The sequence below is a fragment of the Carcharhinus amblyrhynchos genome, chromosome 7 (genome assembly GCF_965287045.1).
Source record: "Carcharhinus amblyrhynchos chromosome 7, sCarAmb.v2.hapA, whole genome shotgun sequence".
Lineage (NCBI taxonomy): Eukaryota > Metazoa > Chordata > Chondrichthyes > Carcharhiniformes > Carcharhinidae > Carcharhinus > Carcharhinus amblyrhynchos.
The window spans coordinates 82,658,255-82,675,617 of NC_137330.1; the positions used below are offsets into that span (position 1 = coordinate 82,658,255).

Below are 17,363 nucleotides of genomic sequence, written 5' to 3' on the forward strand. Positions count from 1 at the left end.
TTGCGCCAAGCATCTCAAAGGCCATTATGTGGCCCACAACTTTCTCCAACAGCCATTTTTTTTGTGTTAACTTTGCAATTAAAGTAGCGAACTCTTCAGAAATGTGGAGAACACATACAAAATTAGGAACATGAGGCCATGTGGATTCCCTTATCCCTTGGGGATAATTTTGATCAAACTGGAGCCCCAAAAGGTTTATATAATGTTGGGTTTACACCACAACAACACCACGCAACTAGTGGAATTGACTGAGGAGAACGAGTGGGTGTGGTTTATTAAGACTTTCAGAAGGTTTTCGACAAGTCTCTCGTAATAGACTACTATGTAAAGTTAAAGCACATGGGGTTGCAGGTAATGTCTTGAGATGGAAAAAAAGCTGGTTAGCAGAGAGGAAGCAAAACATTGGCATAAATTGATTCTTTTCTGATTGGCTCTCAGTGACTAGTGGGGTTCCGCAGGGATCTGTGCTAAGACCCCAAACTGTTCACATTGTATACTAATGATTTGGAAAAGAGAACTGAACGTATTATCTCCAAATTTGCAGATGATACAAAGTTGGATGGGAGGGTGAGCTGTGAGGCAGATGCAAAGATGTTTTAGCGTGATTTGGATAGACTGTGTGTGGGCATCTGCATGGCCAATGCAGTATAATGTGGATAAATGTGAGGTTATCCACTTTTTGGTAGCAATAATAGGAAGACGGATTATTACTTGAATGGGTGCAAATTAAGAAAGGTGTATACTGAATGAGACCTTGGCAGTACAACAGGCAGTAAAGAAGCAATTGGTATGTTGGCCTTCATAGCGAGAGGATTTGCATATAGGCATAGGGATGTGTTGCTGCAATTGTATAGGGTGTTGGTGAGGCCATGTCTGGAGTATTGTGTGCAGTTTTAGTGTCCTTATCTAAGGAAGGATATCCTTGCTAGTGAGGGAATACAGCGAAGGTTTACCAGGCTGATTCCTGGGATGACAGGTCTGTCATATAAGGAAAGACTAAGTCAGTTAGGATTATATTCATTGGAGTTCAGAAGAATGAGAGGGGATCTCAAAACATATAAAATTCTAACAAGTTTAGATGGTAGATTCAGAAAGAACGTTTCCAAAGGTGAGGGAGTCCAGAACAGGGGTCATAATTTGAGGATAAGGGGTAAATCTTTGAGGATAGAGGTGAGGAGAAAATTCTTCACCCAGAAGGTGGTGAATGTATGGAATTCACTGCCACAGAATGTAGTTGAGACCAAAGTGTTGTCTGATTTCAAGAAGAAATTAGATATAGCTCTTAGGGCTAAAGGGATCAAGAGATTTGGGAGGAAAAGGGGTTCGGGATGTTAAATTTGATGATCAGCCATGATCAAAATGAATGACAGAGTGGGCTTGAGGGGTCGAATCGCCTATTCCTGCTTCTAGTTTCTATTAACCTACATAATATTTTGCTTATATCACAAAAGTGTATTATATAGCACCTTCAACGTAGAACAAGTGTGAGGTATTGCACTTTGGAAGGACAAACCAAAGTAGAACATACAGGGTAAATGGTAAGACTCTGAAGAATGCAGTTAAACAGAGGGATCTGGGAATACAGGTACAGAATTCCCTAAAAGTGGTGTTACAGGTGGATAGGGTCATAAAGACTGCTTTTGGTACATTGGCCTTTATTAATTGGAGTATCAAGTATAAAAGATGGAGTGTTCTGGTAAGGTTGTATAAGGCATTGGTGAGGCTGAATTTAGAGTATTATGTACAGTTTTGGTCACCTAGTTACAGGAAGGATGTAAATAAGGTTGAAAGAGTGCGGAGAAGGTTCACAAGGATGTTGCCGGGACTTGAGAAGCTGAGTTACAGACAGATTAGTTAGGTTAGGACTTTATTCCCTGGAGCGCAGAAGAATGAGGGGAGATTTTAGAGGTGTACAAGATTTTGATGGGTATAGATAGAGTGAATGCAAGCAGGCTTTTTCCACTGAGGAGAAAAAAACCAGAGGGCATGGGTTAAGGGTGAAAGGAAAAAAGTTTAAAGGGAATATTAGGGGGAGACTTCTTCACTTAGAGAGTGGTGGGAGTGTGGAATGAGCTGCCAGATAAAGTGGTAAATGTGGGGTCACTTTTAACACTTGGACGGGCTCATGGATGAGAGAGGTGTGGAGGGATATGGTCCAAGTGCGTGCCAGTGGGTCTAGGCAAAAAATGGCTCGGCACAGACAAGAAGGGCCAAAAGACTGGTTTCTGAGCTGTAATTTTCTATTGTTCTAACTATGAAACATACCAAGGTACTTTGAAGAAGTATTACTGAACAAAATTTGATAGAGCCAAATAATGGGGGTCTAGTGGCAGATTTAGAGGTTTTGTCAAAGAGAGAGGTTTTAAGGAGTATTGTTTTAACTCCATCTTGGGATGTGCATGTGGCAAACATTTATTGATGTGGAGATGCCGGTGGACTGGGGTAAACATAGTAAGAAGTCTCACAACACTAGGTTAAAGTCCAACAAGTTTATTTGGTAGCAAAAGCCACTAGCCATGAATTGCCTGGGCTTGCAAAACCTCACTGTCCTGTCTGGAGATCATACACATCTCTTTAATCTGTGCTTAACGCTCTCTCCACTCAGACTGTCTATATCTTTTTAAGACTTGATTACCTATAAAAGACCCGCATTTCAACCATTATTTTGTATATTGAGTTTGTGTCTTTATATGTCCTGTTTGTGACCAGAACGTGCATTTACCTGACGAAAGAGCAACACTCCAAAAGCTAGTGGCTTTTGCTACCAAATAAACCTGTTGAACTTAACTTGGTGTTGTGAGACTTCTTAAAGCATTTATTGCCCATCCCTAATTGACATTAAGAAGGTGGTGTTGAGTTCCATTCCTGAATGACTTGTTATAATTAGGTCAGAAAGTCTGTCTGGATCATAGGTTTTGTGATTTAAATTTGGCGAGGGCAAACATGAGATGTTTCACTTCAAGTATGATTCAAAAGACCCACCAGGGAGCTTTTATCAAATAAAGATTATTTTAAAATACAGTTAACATATAGTAATAACTTTTTACCAGTCACAAATGAGACAAAAAAAAACAATGATATTGTATAACTCCTGACAAATATATAAAATGTTTCAACCAAGCAAACCTACCTGAACAATAGTCTTGCCACAGGTTTAACACAGGAAATATGAATATTTGCATGATGCTGGAACTTGGTGCCTTGGTTGGATGCTGCAGCTCTCTTGATACAGGCACAGACAAGCTTGAAGTCAGAACAGTTCCCCAAAATACAAGGGGGGAGAGAGAGAGTGACTCTGGGTACTAACTAGCAAACCACTTACAGCAGTCATTGCAGGAAGGCAAGGAGCCTTGTTTGCAGCTAGCCAGCAGAATTTACAACACCAGGGAGAGAAAGAGAAATTCTGCTTTTCAGTCTGATATCCAAACACCACCTAAAATGAAACAGATGCTCAAAACTGAAAATACAATAACTCTTGTCACCTGACCTGTCGATCATTCTTTCCCCTAAGAATGCAGAGTTATAAAAAATCCCAGAAAGTACCTGAGGCCCTGAGTAAAAATAAAACCCCATTTAAACCATTGAAGCAGCAATAAAAGGACTTCTAGCAAACAGCTTGACAATAATTAAAAAAACCTGCTTACAAACTGCAATGGGCATGATTTCAAAATAATTTCTTAAAGGAATATTAGCGTCACACACTATTAGTCCATGTGGTTTAGATATACACTCTATGGTTAGCGGGGGATTTTGACTCGCGGAGATGTTTGACTCAGCAACAGGGAACAAAGGAAATAATTTGAAGTCAGGATGTTCTGTGACTTGGAGAGAAATTTGCAGGTAGTAATGTTCCTATGCGACTGCTGCCTTGTATTTCTAGGTGCAGAGGTCATGGGTTTTTAAAAGTGCAGCAGTTCAATGTTATCACAGCATTAGAGGCAGAGTCTAGTTATTTCTAATTTGAAGACTTATCTGCCATATGAAATTGAGTAGCTTCAGGGGTGCCTGTTTTGGCCATCTTTCTGCAGTGCTTCTGATTGCAGGCTAATTTTGTGTACAACGCCAAGAAAAACATGTGAAGCACTTTTATGTAGCATCTCTGATTGCTATCTCCATTGTGGAACTTCCCTCATTACTGCAACAAAATAATCAGATTAGATTTTATGCTTGCATGTCAGGAAGGACTTAAAGCCACAGCCTTCCAACTCTGAGGTAAGAGTGTTACCACTGAGTAAGACAGTTACGTTCGTTCCATCCACTGAGTGGTCAAAAAGACAAAGAAATTGTGCTTTTGAATTGAACAATAAAGCATCATGTAGTTCAGAGAATTGGACACATGCTCATTTGATGAGTCCTCTTTTAGCATTTAAAGTGGGAATTGTGCTGCCTTTAACATTTTGTTTTGATGGTTCATGGAATAATATAACTATGGTTTCACTTCATATCTAGAATGTTGATAGTCGAATGTGTTCCAGAGTGTATCATAATTCGAGTTCATGCCTACACACACAGACTGTTTTATAGTGTATGTTAGGCTTAATGGGCTGCTTCATTCTGACTAATGTATGCCATTTTATTATTTTATGTTTTCCATAACAGAACAAAAGCTGCCTGTTGGCTGCTTAAACTTATTATGGAGACTTGTTTAATTTCCTCCATCCAAAACAGTGAGTCACTGGAAAGGTATGCTAATTGCTGTACTTTAAACAATTCAACTAAGAAAAATGCGCACGAGCTGTATAAGATGCATGAAAGAAAGCTATAACTAAGTCAACAACTTTATGCTGTCGAGATGACAGAATTTTCAAACTTCAGCATTGTTGCTGGAAGAAGGTTAGTGAAAAGTAATGAATGAAGAGAAAGGCAGGAAAAGCAGTAAAGAAAAACTCTAATTGTTTTCTTGGTATCAAAATGTGCAACTTATTTCAAATTGTAGAAAGGATGAGAAGAAATAAGTACAGATTTAGCTTAAATGTCTGGAAAATTCTAACTTAAGAAACCAAGTGCATAAATAGAGGCAGTAGATCATTTTGCTAAATTTGGCACAAGTGAGAAACAGGGTTTTGATGCAAGAATGTTTTGTGGGTGGGACATAGAATTTGTGGGGACAAAGATTGCTTTTTAAAGAAATTTTGTCGATACCATGACCATGATTCAGTTATAAGGAAAGCTTTTAGGGCTTTTAAAAAAGGGTGTATTCTATATTGCCTAAACAAATTTTAATTTAACTTGTTTGGTAAAACATTAATATGTACAGAATTATTCATTTGTGCTTGAAGCCCTAAGTTATTTTCTTCCTCCCTTTAATTAAGTGTTCCAACATCAGTTCTATGTTTTGGCAGCAACTTTGAGAAAACCGATGTCCGTGAAGCAGGTGTGGGTGTACACGACACAAACCATAAATTCATTTGTGTTCTGCATCACAATAACTAGTGATTTTGTGGAATGGAGTTGCATATGTTTTATGTTTGGAAGAAACTTCCTGCATTTATTTATCACCTTTTTACATTCTCAGGACATGCCAGATCACTTTGCAGTCAATGAAAGAACTATTGAAGTGCAGTATTGTAGGGGAATTTATGATGTCCTACTCTTCAAGGTTTTTTGTTGTCTGAGAAAACATTTGGAGATAGAAGATTTTCTCTCTCATTTGGATTTTCATTTGCCACATGCCATCCCTGGGTAGTAGACCAAACAGATTGGCTGCCTTCAGACCTTTTGTAGATCAGTCTCAGTGTAATCCATGATACGGCTTGTGGAAAGCACAATCATTTCTAAAACATCAGATCAATAAAAAAAATACAAATTCTGAAAATGTACTGTAGATGCATATGTTAAAGGGTGGATCAATGTTTCAGCATAAGCATCAGGACAAACAGATTTGCTGTTTCTGCACTGAGACTAAGGGAGTGATATTGTGGGGAAAAAAAAGTCCTAGTCCAAAACGAAGCGTGAAAATGGGAAAGTTTTCGGTCCTTTTTTTTTTGGTGAGTTCAAATGTTGAATCTTATGCACTTTATGCATGAAAATTATCCTGAAATCCGTTTCTCACCTGGAAGGGGAGGGATTGGGGCTAAAATCGCCAGAAAGCTGGCTGATAGCAGCAGAGATCACTGTTGCTCATGTACAGGTTTTGAGAACAGCAGAGACCTGTCACACAGCCTCTGCTGCATATAGGTGGCTTCTGAGGCTTAAATCTGACACCCCACCCCTCCCCAGCCAGACTGATTGATTGCCATCCTCTCTTGTCCCTGTCCCCAGCCCCACTGAAAGATATACAGAGTGGCGGCAGTGCCCCCACCCCCACCCTGGCCCCCCCAATGATTGCAACTGCAGTGTGTGCACTGGCCTCCCACCCCACTCCCTGATTGCCCTGCCCAAGGGGCACCTTCCCCTTTCCCCCAACCTCCTGGGGGAGCCCCAATGGCCTCCATTTCTACCAGTGAGGCCATCTTGTCTAGTGCCCTAAGTGATTGTACGTGATCCTTGCTGGAGAGAACCTCCCCTGGTGAGGCAGCACAGGATGATTGAGTCCAGGCTCGCTAATTCTAATCAAATCAGTGTTTAATAGGCTGGGTTAAGATTATACACATTATTGCTGGATGGTATATTTTCATAAACCTTTGAAAATATTACCCGAGAACATCATTCTCCCAGTGATTCTGCTTCTTGGATTGAAATGGACTCTTGGTGGGATGGACCATCTTTCCTTCTGACAGGCTTAACTTGGCTTCTGTCTTCTACTGGATTGAGACACCTTAACATTTAGCCTTCAGGCGCAAGTTTTAATGAGAAATGATGCATTTTTTCTTATTGTGAGCATGAGGACCAATAAGGGTTTACATTATTTCTATAGTTCTTTGAAGATGGTCAGGAAAATTCTCCCATATTGCAGAAATGAAAATCAGAAATTATTAATTATGGGCATACTGTTCTCAAGCCACCTCAGGAGTCTGATTTATGTTTAGCGCAGTGGTTTGCATTTTCCCAGATTATTTGGTAGACAAATAGGGCCGCCATACATTTTCTGAGCATACTTCCCCATTTTCTGATGTTTCTACGTAAATGGCTTCCACAGCACATTTAGCGTGAGTAGCTTTGCACAGGATAAAGGTACCAGATCACAGTTGTAGATTAGTTTTCAATTGATGCACTGTGCTTAACTTCACATTCACGATTTCTGGGATTGAGATGTTGCTAATTGATCAAACAGAAACCCTCAATACTGTAATTAAGTTGCTGAATTGCCGTAGGTCCCCTGGTTATCTTGGTTCAATGATAGAAAGTTGATCTCTGGACATCAATGGACAGTTCCCATGTACTAGCATAAATCTGAATTCATAATTTAAACTGTCATTTCTGTGAAATAGTGGAGTGCTGTATTGTCAGAAGTGTTGTCTTTCAGAACCAACTTGCTTGAGGGTAATTCAGTTGATGATGTGTGTGTTGACTTCCAAAAGGCGTTTGAAATAGTGCACATAATAGGTTTACCAGCAAACTTGAAGCCCATAGAGGGACAGCGCAGCATGCACATGAAAGCATGAGTGACAGAAAACATGAATGATTGTTTTATTTTTCAGACTAGAGGAAGGTTGGCAGTGGGTTTCCTCCAAAGGGTAGTGGTAGTATCAGTGCTTTCTCTGCACCTAGATTTGAATGTACAAGTCATCAAGTGAAATAATATCTTCTGTGGTGGCTAAATGGAACTCACTGAACCCTCTACTGAATTTTGTCAGGCTGAAATCTTCAGTGATGTGAGTCATTGGGGCACACCACAGCTATGGTCTGGGTTCCCTGCAAGGCCCACTTGTGCTGATTTGCTGGATAACGACCTAGGCCAGTACAGAAACATTGGGGAAGTGCCCAAAGTGTGACGGGTTGAAGCCAGGTGATGAGGAAGTGGTTTTTAATGGTGACCTATTGGTTCCATTCCTGCTACTGTACCATCCTACACAGTAGTCTTAACCGTACATACTGGTGTGATGAGAGGCAAGCTGCAGATGGATTGGTAAAGAGGATGGTGATACATTTCGAGAGGACAAAAGCAAGCTGGTGGAATGAGCAGACACCTAACTTTTGTTGGCAGAAGAAAGAGAAGCACTATAAATAAAGGGATGCAGTACTAAATGAGTGCACGAACACATCCTGTGTGCCATGATGTGATGTTGCTGCTGAGTTAAAAAGAGTTATTCAAACTGAGGTGCTGAAATGGTGGTACCTTATCACAACTAAGCTGGTCAAGTGTCTTATGAAGTAAAGCCAGAAAAAGGTCGAGAGGTAGTTAGAGTCACAGAGGTTTACAGCATGGAAGCAGGCCTTTCAGCCCAACTTGTCCATGCCGTCCTTTTTTTTTTGAAAACCCCGAAGCTAGTCCCAATTGCATGCATTTGGCCCATATACTTCTATACCCAACTTACCCAGGTAACTGTCTAAATGCTTTTTAAATGACAAAATTGTACCCACCTCTACTACTACCTATGGCAGTTTGTTCAGACATTCACCATCCTCTGTGAAAAAACTGCCCGTCTGGACACTTGTGTGTATCTCCCCTCTCACTTTAAATCTTTGCCCTCTAGTTTTAGACTCCACTACCTTGGGAAAAGATATTGACTATCTAGTTGATCTATGCCCCTCATTATTTTATAGACCTCTATAAGATCACCCCTCGGCCTCCTATTCTCCAGAGGAAAAACGATCCCAGTCTATCCAGCCTCTCCTTATAACTCAAACCATCAAGCCCCAGTAGCATCCTAGTCAATCTTTTCTGCACTTATTCTATTATAGGGTGACCAGAACTATAGATAATAGTCCAAGAATGACCTTACCAATGTATTATACAACTTCAACAAGACGTCCCAACCCCTGTATTCAATGTTCTGACCAATGAAACCAAGCAAGCCTGCTCCAACTTGCAAAGCAAACTCATTTATGGCTGACACCATTGGACTTTGCATTCCATCACCAGTTCTTGCCTACAGACAGTGCTGAATTCCAGCCTGGATGGGGGTTTTGCATACTAAAACTTCATTTTATACTCAGGACCCAGAAATTTTCCAGATTGAAAATCCAGCCCCAGTTATACATGTAATGGAGATTCTGCATAACATCTCAGCAGAAAGATGGCACTTTGCTTCTCTAGTACAACACTCATGCGTCACTTAGCTTGTGTCCACAATCCAGGTATAGAATTTGTCATCCAGAACCTTTCGATTAAAACAGGAGTGCTGCCACTGAATTTACTGAGGTGATAGTGGATGCCTTGGTGGTTATTTTCCAGACGTCGCTGGATTCCGGGGAAGTGCCAGAAGATTGGAAAACGGCTAATGTTACGCCATTGTTTAAGAAGGGTGCCAGGCAAAAGGCAGGGAATTGTAGGCTGGTTAGTTTAACGTCTGTTGTAGGTAAAATGTTAGAATCTGTCATCAAGGAGGAAATAGCGAGGCATCTTGAGGGGAATTGCTTGATAGAGCAGACGCAGCACGGTTTCGTTAAAGGGAAGTCGTGTCTGACAAATTTACTGGAGCTCTATGAGGATGTGTCTAGGGCAGTGGATAAAGGAGAGCCGGTGGATGTGGTCTGTCTTGATTTTCAGAAGGCGTTTGACAAGGTACCTCACAAGAGGTTATTGCAGAAGGTCAGGGGACATGGAGTTGGGGGTAGGGTGTTAGCGTGGATAGAGGATTGGTTGTCAAATAGGAGGCAGAGAGTGGGGGTCAATGGGTGCTATTCAGATTGGCGGTTGGTGACTAGTGGAGTGCCCCAGGGGTCGGTGCTGAGGCCTCAGCTATTTACCATTTATATAGATGATCTGGAGGAGGGAACCGAGTGTAGGGTGTCGAAATTTGCTGATGACACTAAGATTGGTGGAACGGCAAATTGTGCGGAGGTTGTGGCGAGTCTACAGAAGGATCTAGATAGGCTGGGCGAATGGGCCAGGAACTGGCAAATGGAATTTAATGTTGGGAAGTGCGAGGTTGTCCACTTTGGTAGGAATAATGGTAGGAAGGATTATTGACTTACATGGCGAAAAACTGCAGCAGGCGACGGTGCAGAGGGACCTCGGGGTCCTTGTGCATGAGTCGCAAAAACCCAGCTTGCAGGTGCAGCAGGTGGTCAGGAAGGCGAATGGGATGCTGGCCTTCATAGCGAGGGAGATTGAATATAAAAGTAGGGAGGTCTTGCTGCGGCTGTATAGGGCATTGGTGAGGCCGCAGCTGGAGTACTGTGTGCAGTTTTGGGCACCGTACTTAAGCAAGGATATTTTGGCCTTGGAGGGAGTGCAGAGGAGGTTTACTAGGCTGATGCTGGAGTTGAGGGGGTTGAGCTATGAGGAGAGGCTGAATAAACTAGGCTTGTACTCGTTGGAGTTTAGAAGAATGAGGGGAGATCTCATTGAGACGTATAAGATGATGAATGGGATGGATAGGATAGAGGTGGAGAGACTCTTCCCGCTCAGAAAGGACAGTAGGACTAGGGGGCACAGCCTCAAGATAAAGGGGGGTTGTTTAGAACGGAGTTGAGGAGGAACTTCTTCACTCAAAGGGTGGTGAATCTCTGGAATTCTCTGCCCGTTGAAGTGGTGGAGGCTACCTCGCTAAATATTTTTAAGACGCGGGTTGATGGGTTTTTGTTAGGCAAGGGGATTAAGGGTTATGGGGAGAGGGCGGGAATGTGGAACTGAGCCACGACAGATCAGCCATGATCTTATTGAATGGCGGGGCAGGCTCGAAGGGCTAGATGGCCTACTCCTGCTCTTATTTCTTATGTTCTTATGTACTGTGATAACTATGAATTTACAACAAAAATCAAGCTGCTTGTTCTATATAGTTTTGTCATTTTGCCTTCTGTTCTAATTTCTTTAGTCTAAACCAAACTTGTATATGTTGCGATTTTACTGCATTGTAGTTGTGCAAGACAAGTTTGCAAGAATTTTAAGATTTGTATGTTAATCCATGAAGCCTTATTATTGAAGTTTTGATATGAAACCAAAACTCTTTTTTTTTGACAGGAGTTGCTGAAAGATCCTTTGTACATTGGATTAAGACACACGAGAGTGAGAGGTCAAGCATATGATGACCTTTTGGATGAGTTTATGCAGGCTGTGACTGAAAGGTACAGACCTTTTGTATATAAACTTGCATTTCCCTCCTCTTTGTATATGGGAGATTACTGACCAATTGTAAGTTTGTTCCCTTCGTCTTTCACAAATTTTTATTTCCATTTAGCAATACATTTATCACAGGTTACTTTGTGATTTACTCTGAAATTTTCCAGACATTTCTGGAGCCTATTGGGTGAAAATGTGAGAGACTTGTTTTTTACTCCTCTTGTAACTTTAGCAGTCCTCTGTGGCATTCTTTGACATGATCAAATTCCATTCTAGTCTGCTTTTTGTGTAGGAAAACTTAGTCATCAGTCTTTTCTTAGTGGTTTCACCCACAGGTTCCTGTTCATAGTAACTGAATCTCAGTACAAAGTGGGTGAAAGGGTTTAATCTGGTGAATGTGATATTTCAAAACTGTATTGCAAAATATGCATTCGTTTCCTGGTTCCCCAATCCAAATGGACCATATTTAAAATCTCTTAACCTTGCAGTGACAATCAATTTTTGCATTTCACTTGTTGGAGTACATGTGAAATCTCTGAAAAATGGGCAGACATGTTTAATTCGAAGACTGAGAGTTTAAGATAAGATTTTGTTGTCTTTTGTATTGTTTGCAGTTGGCCTATTACTAAAATTCAAGCATATTCCAACACAGTTTTCTCATTTTAAGTGACTTGATGTCAGCTTCCATAAGTGCTGTGTGCCCTTTTGATTTGAAATCAACATTTGTCCCAAGAATTATTGGCTGATCCTCAGCTTTTAATGGTAAATAATGTACTGGAATTAACACAGAATTCCCTGAAAATATCATCTTGAACTATTCGTTTGTAATTGAATATTATTTAGTCACAAAAAGAGGTAGACATTATATGAGATGATTAGGATTGAGAAATTTGTCTAAAATTTCCAATCAACATGCCAGATATTCAGCTTGTCTAAATTTATTGGAGTGGACCAATCTCTTCGAGTAAGCTTTTAATCATCCTGCTTTCATCTCTTTAGATCTATGAAATGTCTTGGGATGTTTCCCTATGTGAAAGGGGACTTTTTAATGTAATTTGTTTTAACGTGTAGCAGTGGTGTAGTTGACGTCTGATATTTGGAACTGATGTTTTAGTCTACAAGCACAGCAGCACGAATTCACTTGAACCATCCCTGAGGAGGATGCCATGAATGCTTATTGGAAAGTGCACGCCCACTGAACCCTTTGTTTTCATTGAATAATTTTCTCATAAAGACCACCCTGGGGAAACCAGATAAATCTGATCCAATGCAAAAATTTTCGTAGCTCAAGAAGTTATGAACATAAACAAACATACAAAATTAAGGTTGGTTTGTTAGAATGAAATGGCAATAGACTTGTCATAATCTAAACTACAGGTTTCTTTAAGTTTCCACTTTTATAACGTTACACAAAAGCACAAATGGGAATAATAGTGATTTAGAAATTTCCCCTTTCCTGCCCTAAACATTTTTGGCATTTAATTTAGTACTTTTGTGATGCATTTTGTAGACTCTGTCCCACTTATGTGAAGTTGAATCTTGATAATATTGAGTCAAGAAAAATTTATCATTAGATCAACCTTAATTCCTATTCCAATAATGGTAAGGTAGAAGATGGCATTGAACAGGAAATTCGAGGTGCATGTAACAAAGATGCTGCAGTAATCATGGGTGACTTTAATCCAAATATGGGATCAAATGTTATGGGGAGAAGGCAGTGTTAGGCTATTGAGTTGGATGATCAGCCACGATCATGATGAATGGCAGAGCAGGCTTGAAGTGCTAAATGGCCTCCTCCTTTTATCTTCTATGTTTCTATTTCTATAGATTGGGTGAATGGAATTAGTAACAATACTGTGGCAGAAAAATTCCTGGAGTGAGAGAGATTTTTAAAAGCGAGATGTTGGGGAACCAACTAGGAAACATGCTATCTTAATTTTGATATGTGCATTGGTGCCAAAGGTTGTGCAGGGTCCTTTAGGGAACAGTGATCATAACGCAGTAAAATTCTTTATTCGGTTGGAAAGTGAAGAAGTCTGATCTGAACTAAGCTCCTAAATCTAAACAGAGGAAAGTCTGAAGGTGATTTGGCTAAGATAGATTAGGGAACGTCATTAAAAGGCATGATGGTGGATAGGCAATGGCTAATATTTAAGGAAATGTATGCATTGCAACAGCTTTACATTCCTCTCTAGTGCAAGAAACCCAGCAACTGGCCTAAACATGGCTTACAACAGAAATTAAAGATAGTATTAGATCCAAAGAGGAATCGTATAAAGTTGCTAGTAAAAGTAGCATGCTGCAGGATCGGGAGAAGTTCAGTACTCTGCAGAAGAAGACAAAAAAATTGAGGGGAAAAATGGGAGTATGACAGTAAAATTACAAGTAATATAAAAGTAAACCGTAAAGGCTTCTGTTGTATCTGTTAATTCTCAGATACTTTTGACCAGTTTGCTTACTCCAGGGTTTTACCCCGTTGCCCTTATTTGTAAGATGGACAAAGGACAAACACAAGTAAAGGTTCCACAAGTTTATTAATAATAACACTATTCATCCTTCAATTACCCACATAAAACAACAGAATTTTTTTCAAAAATATACTTTATTCATAAAAATCCCAAATAAACTATTGCAAATCTACATGGCTTTGAATTCCAAACAATGCAGAATCAAAACATTTTTACAGTTTTATACAAATTACAGTTATTACATTTCAATACTAAAGCTATATACGTGCCTCAATAAATTACTGTGCGCTGTTATTGCTCAGATTGGCACAGTTACGCAGGTCGAGGGTAATTTGCAGTTCCCGGGCCCTTGGTCTGCCTCCATTAAAAGGCCTTATAGTGTGGCCTTTCCCCATTGTGTCTTTGCGGCGGCTGCCCCAAGCTTCAGCGCATCCCTCAGCACGTATTTCCTGGACCTTGGAATGTGCCAGTCAGCAACACTCGGTTGAGGACAGTTCTTTCAGCTGGAAGATCAGCAAGTTTCGGGCGGACCAAAGTGTGTCCTTCACCGAGTTGATGACCTTCCAGCAGCAGTTGATATTTGTCTTGGGAAACAGCCCATAGAGCACAGAGTCCTGTGTCACCGAGCTGCTCGGGACGAATCTCAACAAATACCACTGCATCTCACTCCAGACCTTCTTTGCAAAAGCACATTCCACAAGGAGGTGTGTGACCGTCTCATCAGCCCTGCAGCAGCTTTGAGGGTAGCGTGCAGTGCTGTTGAGACCTCGAGCGTGCATGAAGGATTTGACAGGGAGTGCCCTTCTCACCACCAGCCAAGCCAGATCTTGGTGCTTGTTTGTCAGTTCTGGTGATGAGGCGTTCTGCCAGATGACACTAGCAGTCTGCTCAGGGAACCATCTGACAGGATCCGCCGTCTCCTTTTCTCTTAGGGCCCCAAGGATGTTACGCACTGACCACTGCTTAATTGCCATGTGGTCAAAGGTGTGTTTGCGGAAGAATTTCTCCACGAACGACAGGTGCTGCAGCACGGTCCAACTACTTGGAGCGTTCTGCGGCAGTGTGGCCAGACCCATCCTTTGCAACACTTGGGACAGGTAGAACCTCAAAAAGTAGTGACACTTGCTGTTAGTGTACTGAGGATCAACGCACAGCTTGATGCAGCCACGCACAAAGGTGGCCATCAGGATGAGGGCGGCGTTGGGAATGTTTTTCCCTCCGTTCTCTGGAGATTTGTGCATCGCTTCCCTCCAGACGTGATCCATCTTTGATTTCCAGATAAACTTGAAGATGGCCAGCGCAGGATTTGGGGATAGGCCACACCTGCGCCATGTACATCCACACGGACAGCACCTCGCACTGGATCACCAGGTTTTTTTTCCTGTCATGGAGAGGGACCGTTGCCCAGTTTCTGCCTGGCTTTCGTGATGCGCTCATCCCAGTTTTTGACGCATGCCCCTGCCGCTCCACACCATATCCCCAGCACCTTCAAGTAATCCGCCCTGATGGTGAAAGGGACAAAGGATTTGTTGGCCCAGTTCCAAAAGAACATGGCCTCGCTCTTACCCTGGTTGACTTTGGCTCCCGAGGCCAGCTTGAACTGCTTGCAGACCTGGAGGAGCCTGCGAACAGATAAGGGGTCCGAGCAGAAGACAGCCGCGTCATCCGTGTACAGGGAGGCTTTGACCTGCGTGCCTCCGCTGTCTGGGATATTCACCCCTTTGATGCCTGGGTCACATCTGAGAGCCTCGGCAAAGGGTTCAATGCAACACACAAAAAGGACGGTGGAGAGAGGGCAGCCCTCCAGACTTGATTTGAAAGCTATCTGTTTCCCACTCATTGACTGAAACTGCGCTACTGATGTCTGTAGAGCAGCCGGATCCAATTGCGGATTCCCTCCCCAAAGCCCATTTTGGAGAGCACATCCATCATGTAGCTGTGCGATATTCTGTCAAATGCTTTCTCCTGATCTCGGCTGATGAGGCATGTATCCACCTGCCTGTCCTGCACGTTGGCGATCGTATCCTGAGTAGCGCGAGGCTGTCAGAGGTTTTCCTGCCGGGTACAGCACAGGTTTGATCAGGATGGATCACTGACCCCAGAGCAGACTTGACCTGGTTGGTGATGACTTTGTCCAGAATTTTATAATCCATGTTCAATAGTGAAATCGGTTGCCAATTTTGAATTTCTTCCCTTTGCCCCTTCTGCTTGTAGATGAGGGTAATGATGCCTTTAGACCGTAGAACATTACAGCGCAGAACAGGCCCTTTGGCCCACGATGTTGCGCCGACCAGTTAAAAAGCAATGACCCTCTAACCTAAACCAAACCCTTTCCATCCATAAGCCTATCCACGGATCTCTTAAACGCCCCCAAACTAGGCGCATTTACAACTTTCCTCATGGATTCTGATATCCTGCCTTCCAGAAGCATACACTCGTACGCTTCCAGGAGGTCCGGGCCTGTCAAGTCCCACAATGCCAAGTAAAACTCAGCCAGTAAGCCGTCGCTTCCGGGCGTTTTACCCTTCTGAAAGGACTCGACAGCCATCGTCAGTGCGTCCAGAGATACCGGTCTGTCCAGGCTGTCCCGCTCGCCGTCGTCTAAGACCTGCGTGATAGACGACAGGAAAGACTGGGAGGCTGTGCTGTCTGTTGGCTTCAGGTCATACAGTTAGGCATAGAAGGATTTGCAGATCCTCAATGTCAGACTACGATGACCTTACCGAGCCGTCTTCTTTCTTCAGGCTGCTGATCAGAGGTTTCTCTGTGTATCTTCTGGAAGAAGAAATGTGAGCACTTTTTGTCCCGCTCCATGGAGCGGACCCTGGACCGGAAGATGGCCTTGGCAGCCTCTGAGGCAAAGAGCGAGGCTTGCTGGCTCTTCACCTCCTGGAGATCCTCCCTGACATCAACCACCGTCAACTGCAGTTGGAGCAGTTCCTGCATGCTTTTCCGGAGTAGGGACGTTTCTGCCCCCCACCGCCCCATCTCTCCCTGGCCTTCTCAACCTTTTGCAAATGAAGAACCTTTTGATGTTGTCTTTGATGGTTTCCCACCAGAGTGATGGAGATTCAAAGAAGGGTTTCACGGTACTGCAACTGTGGTAGACCCTCCTGAGTTCCTCAAGGTTCTCTCTGGTCAACAGTTCTACATTCAGCTTCCAGGACCCCCTGCCTACTTTCTGGTTTCCCTCCAGCTGACAGTCGGCCAGCAGGAGGCAGTGGTCAGAAAAGAACACCGGCTTGATGTCGGTGGGCCTGACCGTGAACGTGCGGGACACAAACATAAAGTTGATCCTGCAGCGGACAGACCCGTCGGGCCGCGACCACGTGTACCTGCGCTGCCCTCCGTCTGCTGGGTTGCTGAAGACATTGAGCAGTTTGGCATCTTTGACCGTCTCCAGCAGGGCTCTGGACGTAGTGTCCAGTTTGTATTCAGACCTACTGGATTGGTGGGCCTTGTCGATGATGCAATTGAAATCCCCACCCAGAATGACCGGCCTGGAGGTGGTGAGCAGCAGTGGCAAGAACTGCCAGCCGCTCGGTTTTGACGGCAGGGGCATACACGTTAATCAACCTGAGAGGGCAGTTTTTGTACGTGACGTCTGCTATGAGGAGGCCACAACCACCACCCCCCCCCCCCCCCCCCCCCCCCAAAAACTTCGGAGATGATAAAGCCACCTCCCCGCATCCCACACAAAACAACAGAATACCCCAGATTCCAGTATACTACCCACAGAGATGGTTTGGTTAAACTGCAGGCTCGATTCTGAGTCCCTCTGGCCTGTC

General features: G+C 42.8%; 1 protein-coding gene across 1 annotated transcript in view; it reads left to right on the forward strand.

Moving 5' to 3' along the window:
* The window catches only part of me1 (malic enzyme 1, NADP(+)-dependent, cytosolic), a 468,354-nt gene that overhangs the window by 255,312 nt on the left and 195,679 nt on the right, over positions 1-17,363 (forward strand). Inside the window, exon 6 of the mRNA XM_080192688.1 lies at positions 11,009-11,112. Coding sequence (XP_080048814.1) covers positions 11,009-11,112 — 104 coding nt within the window. The remainder of the gene's footprint in view (positions 1-11,008; positions 11,113-17,363) is intronic.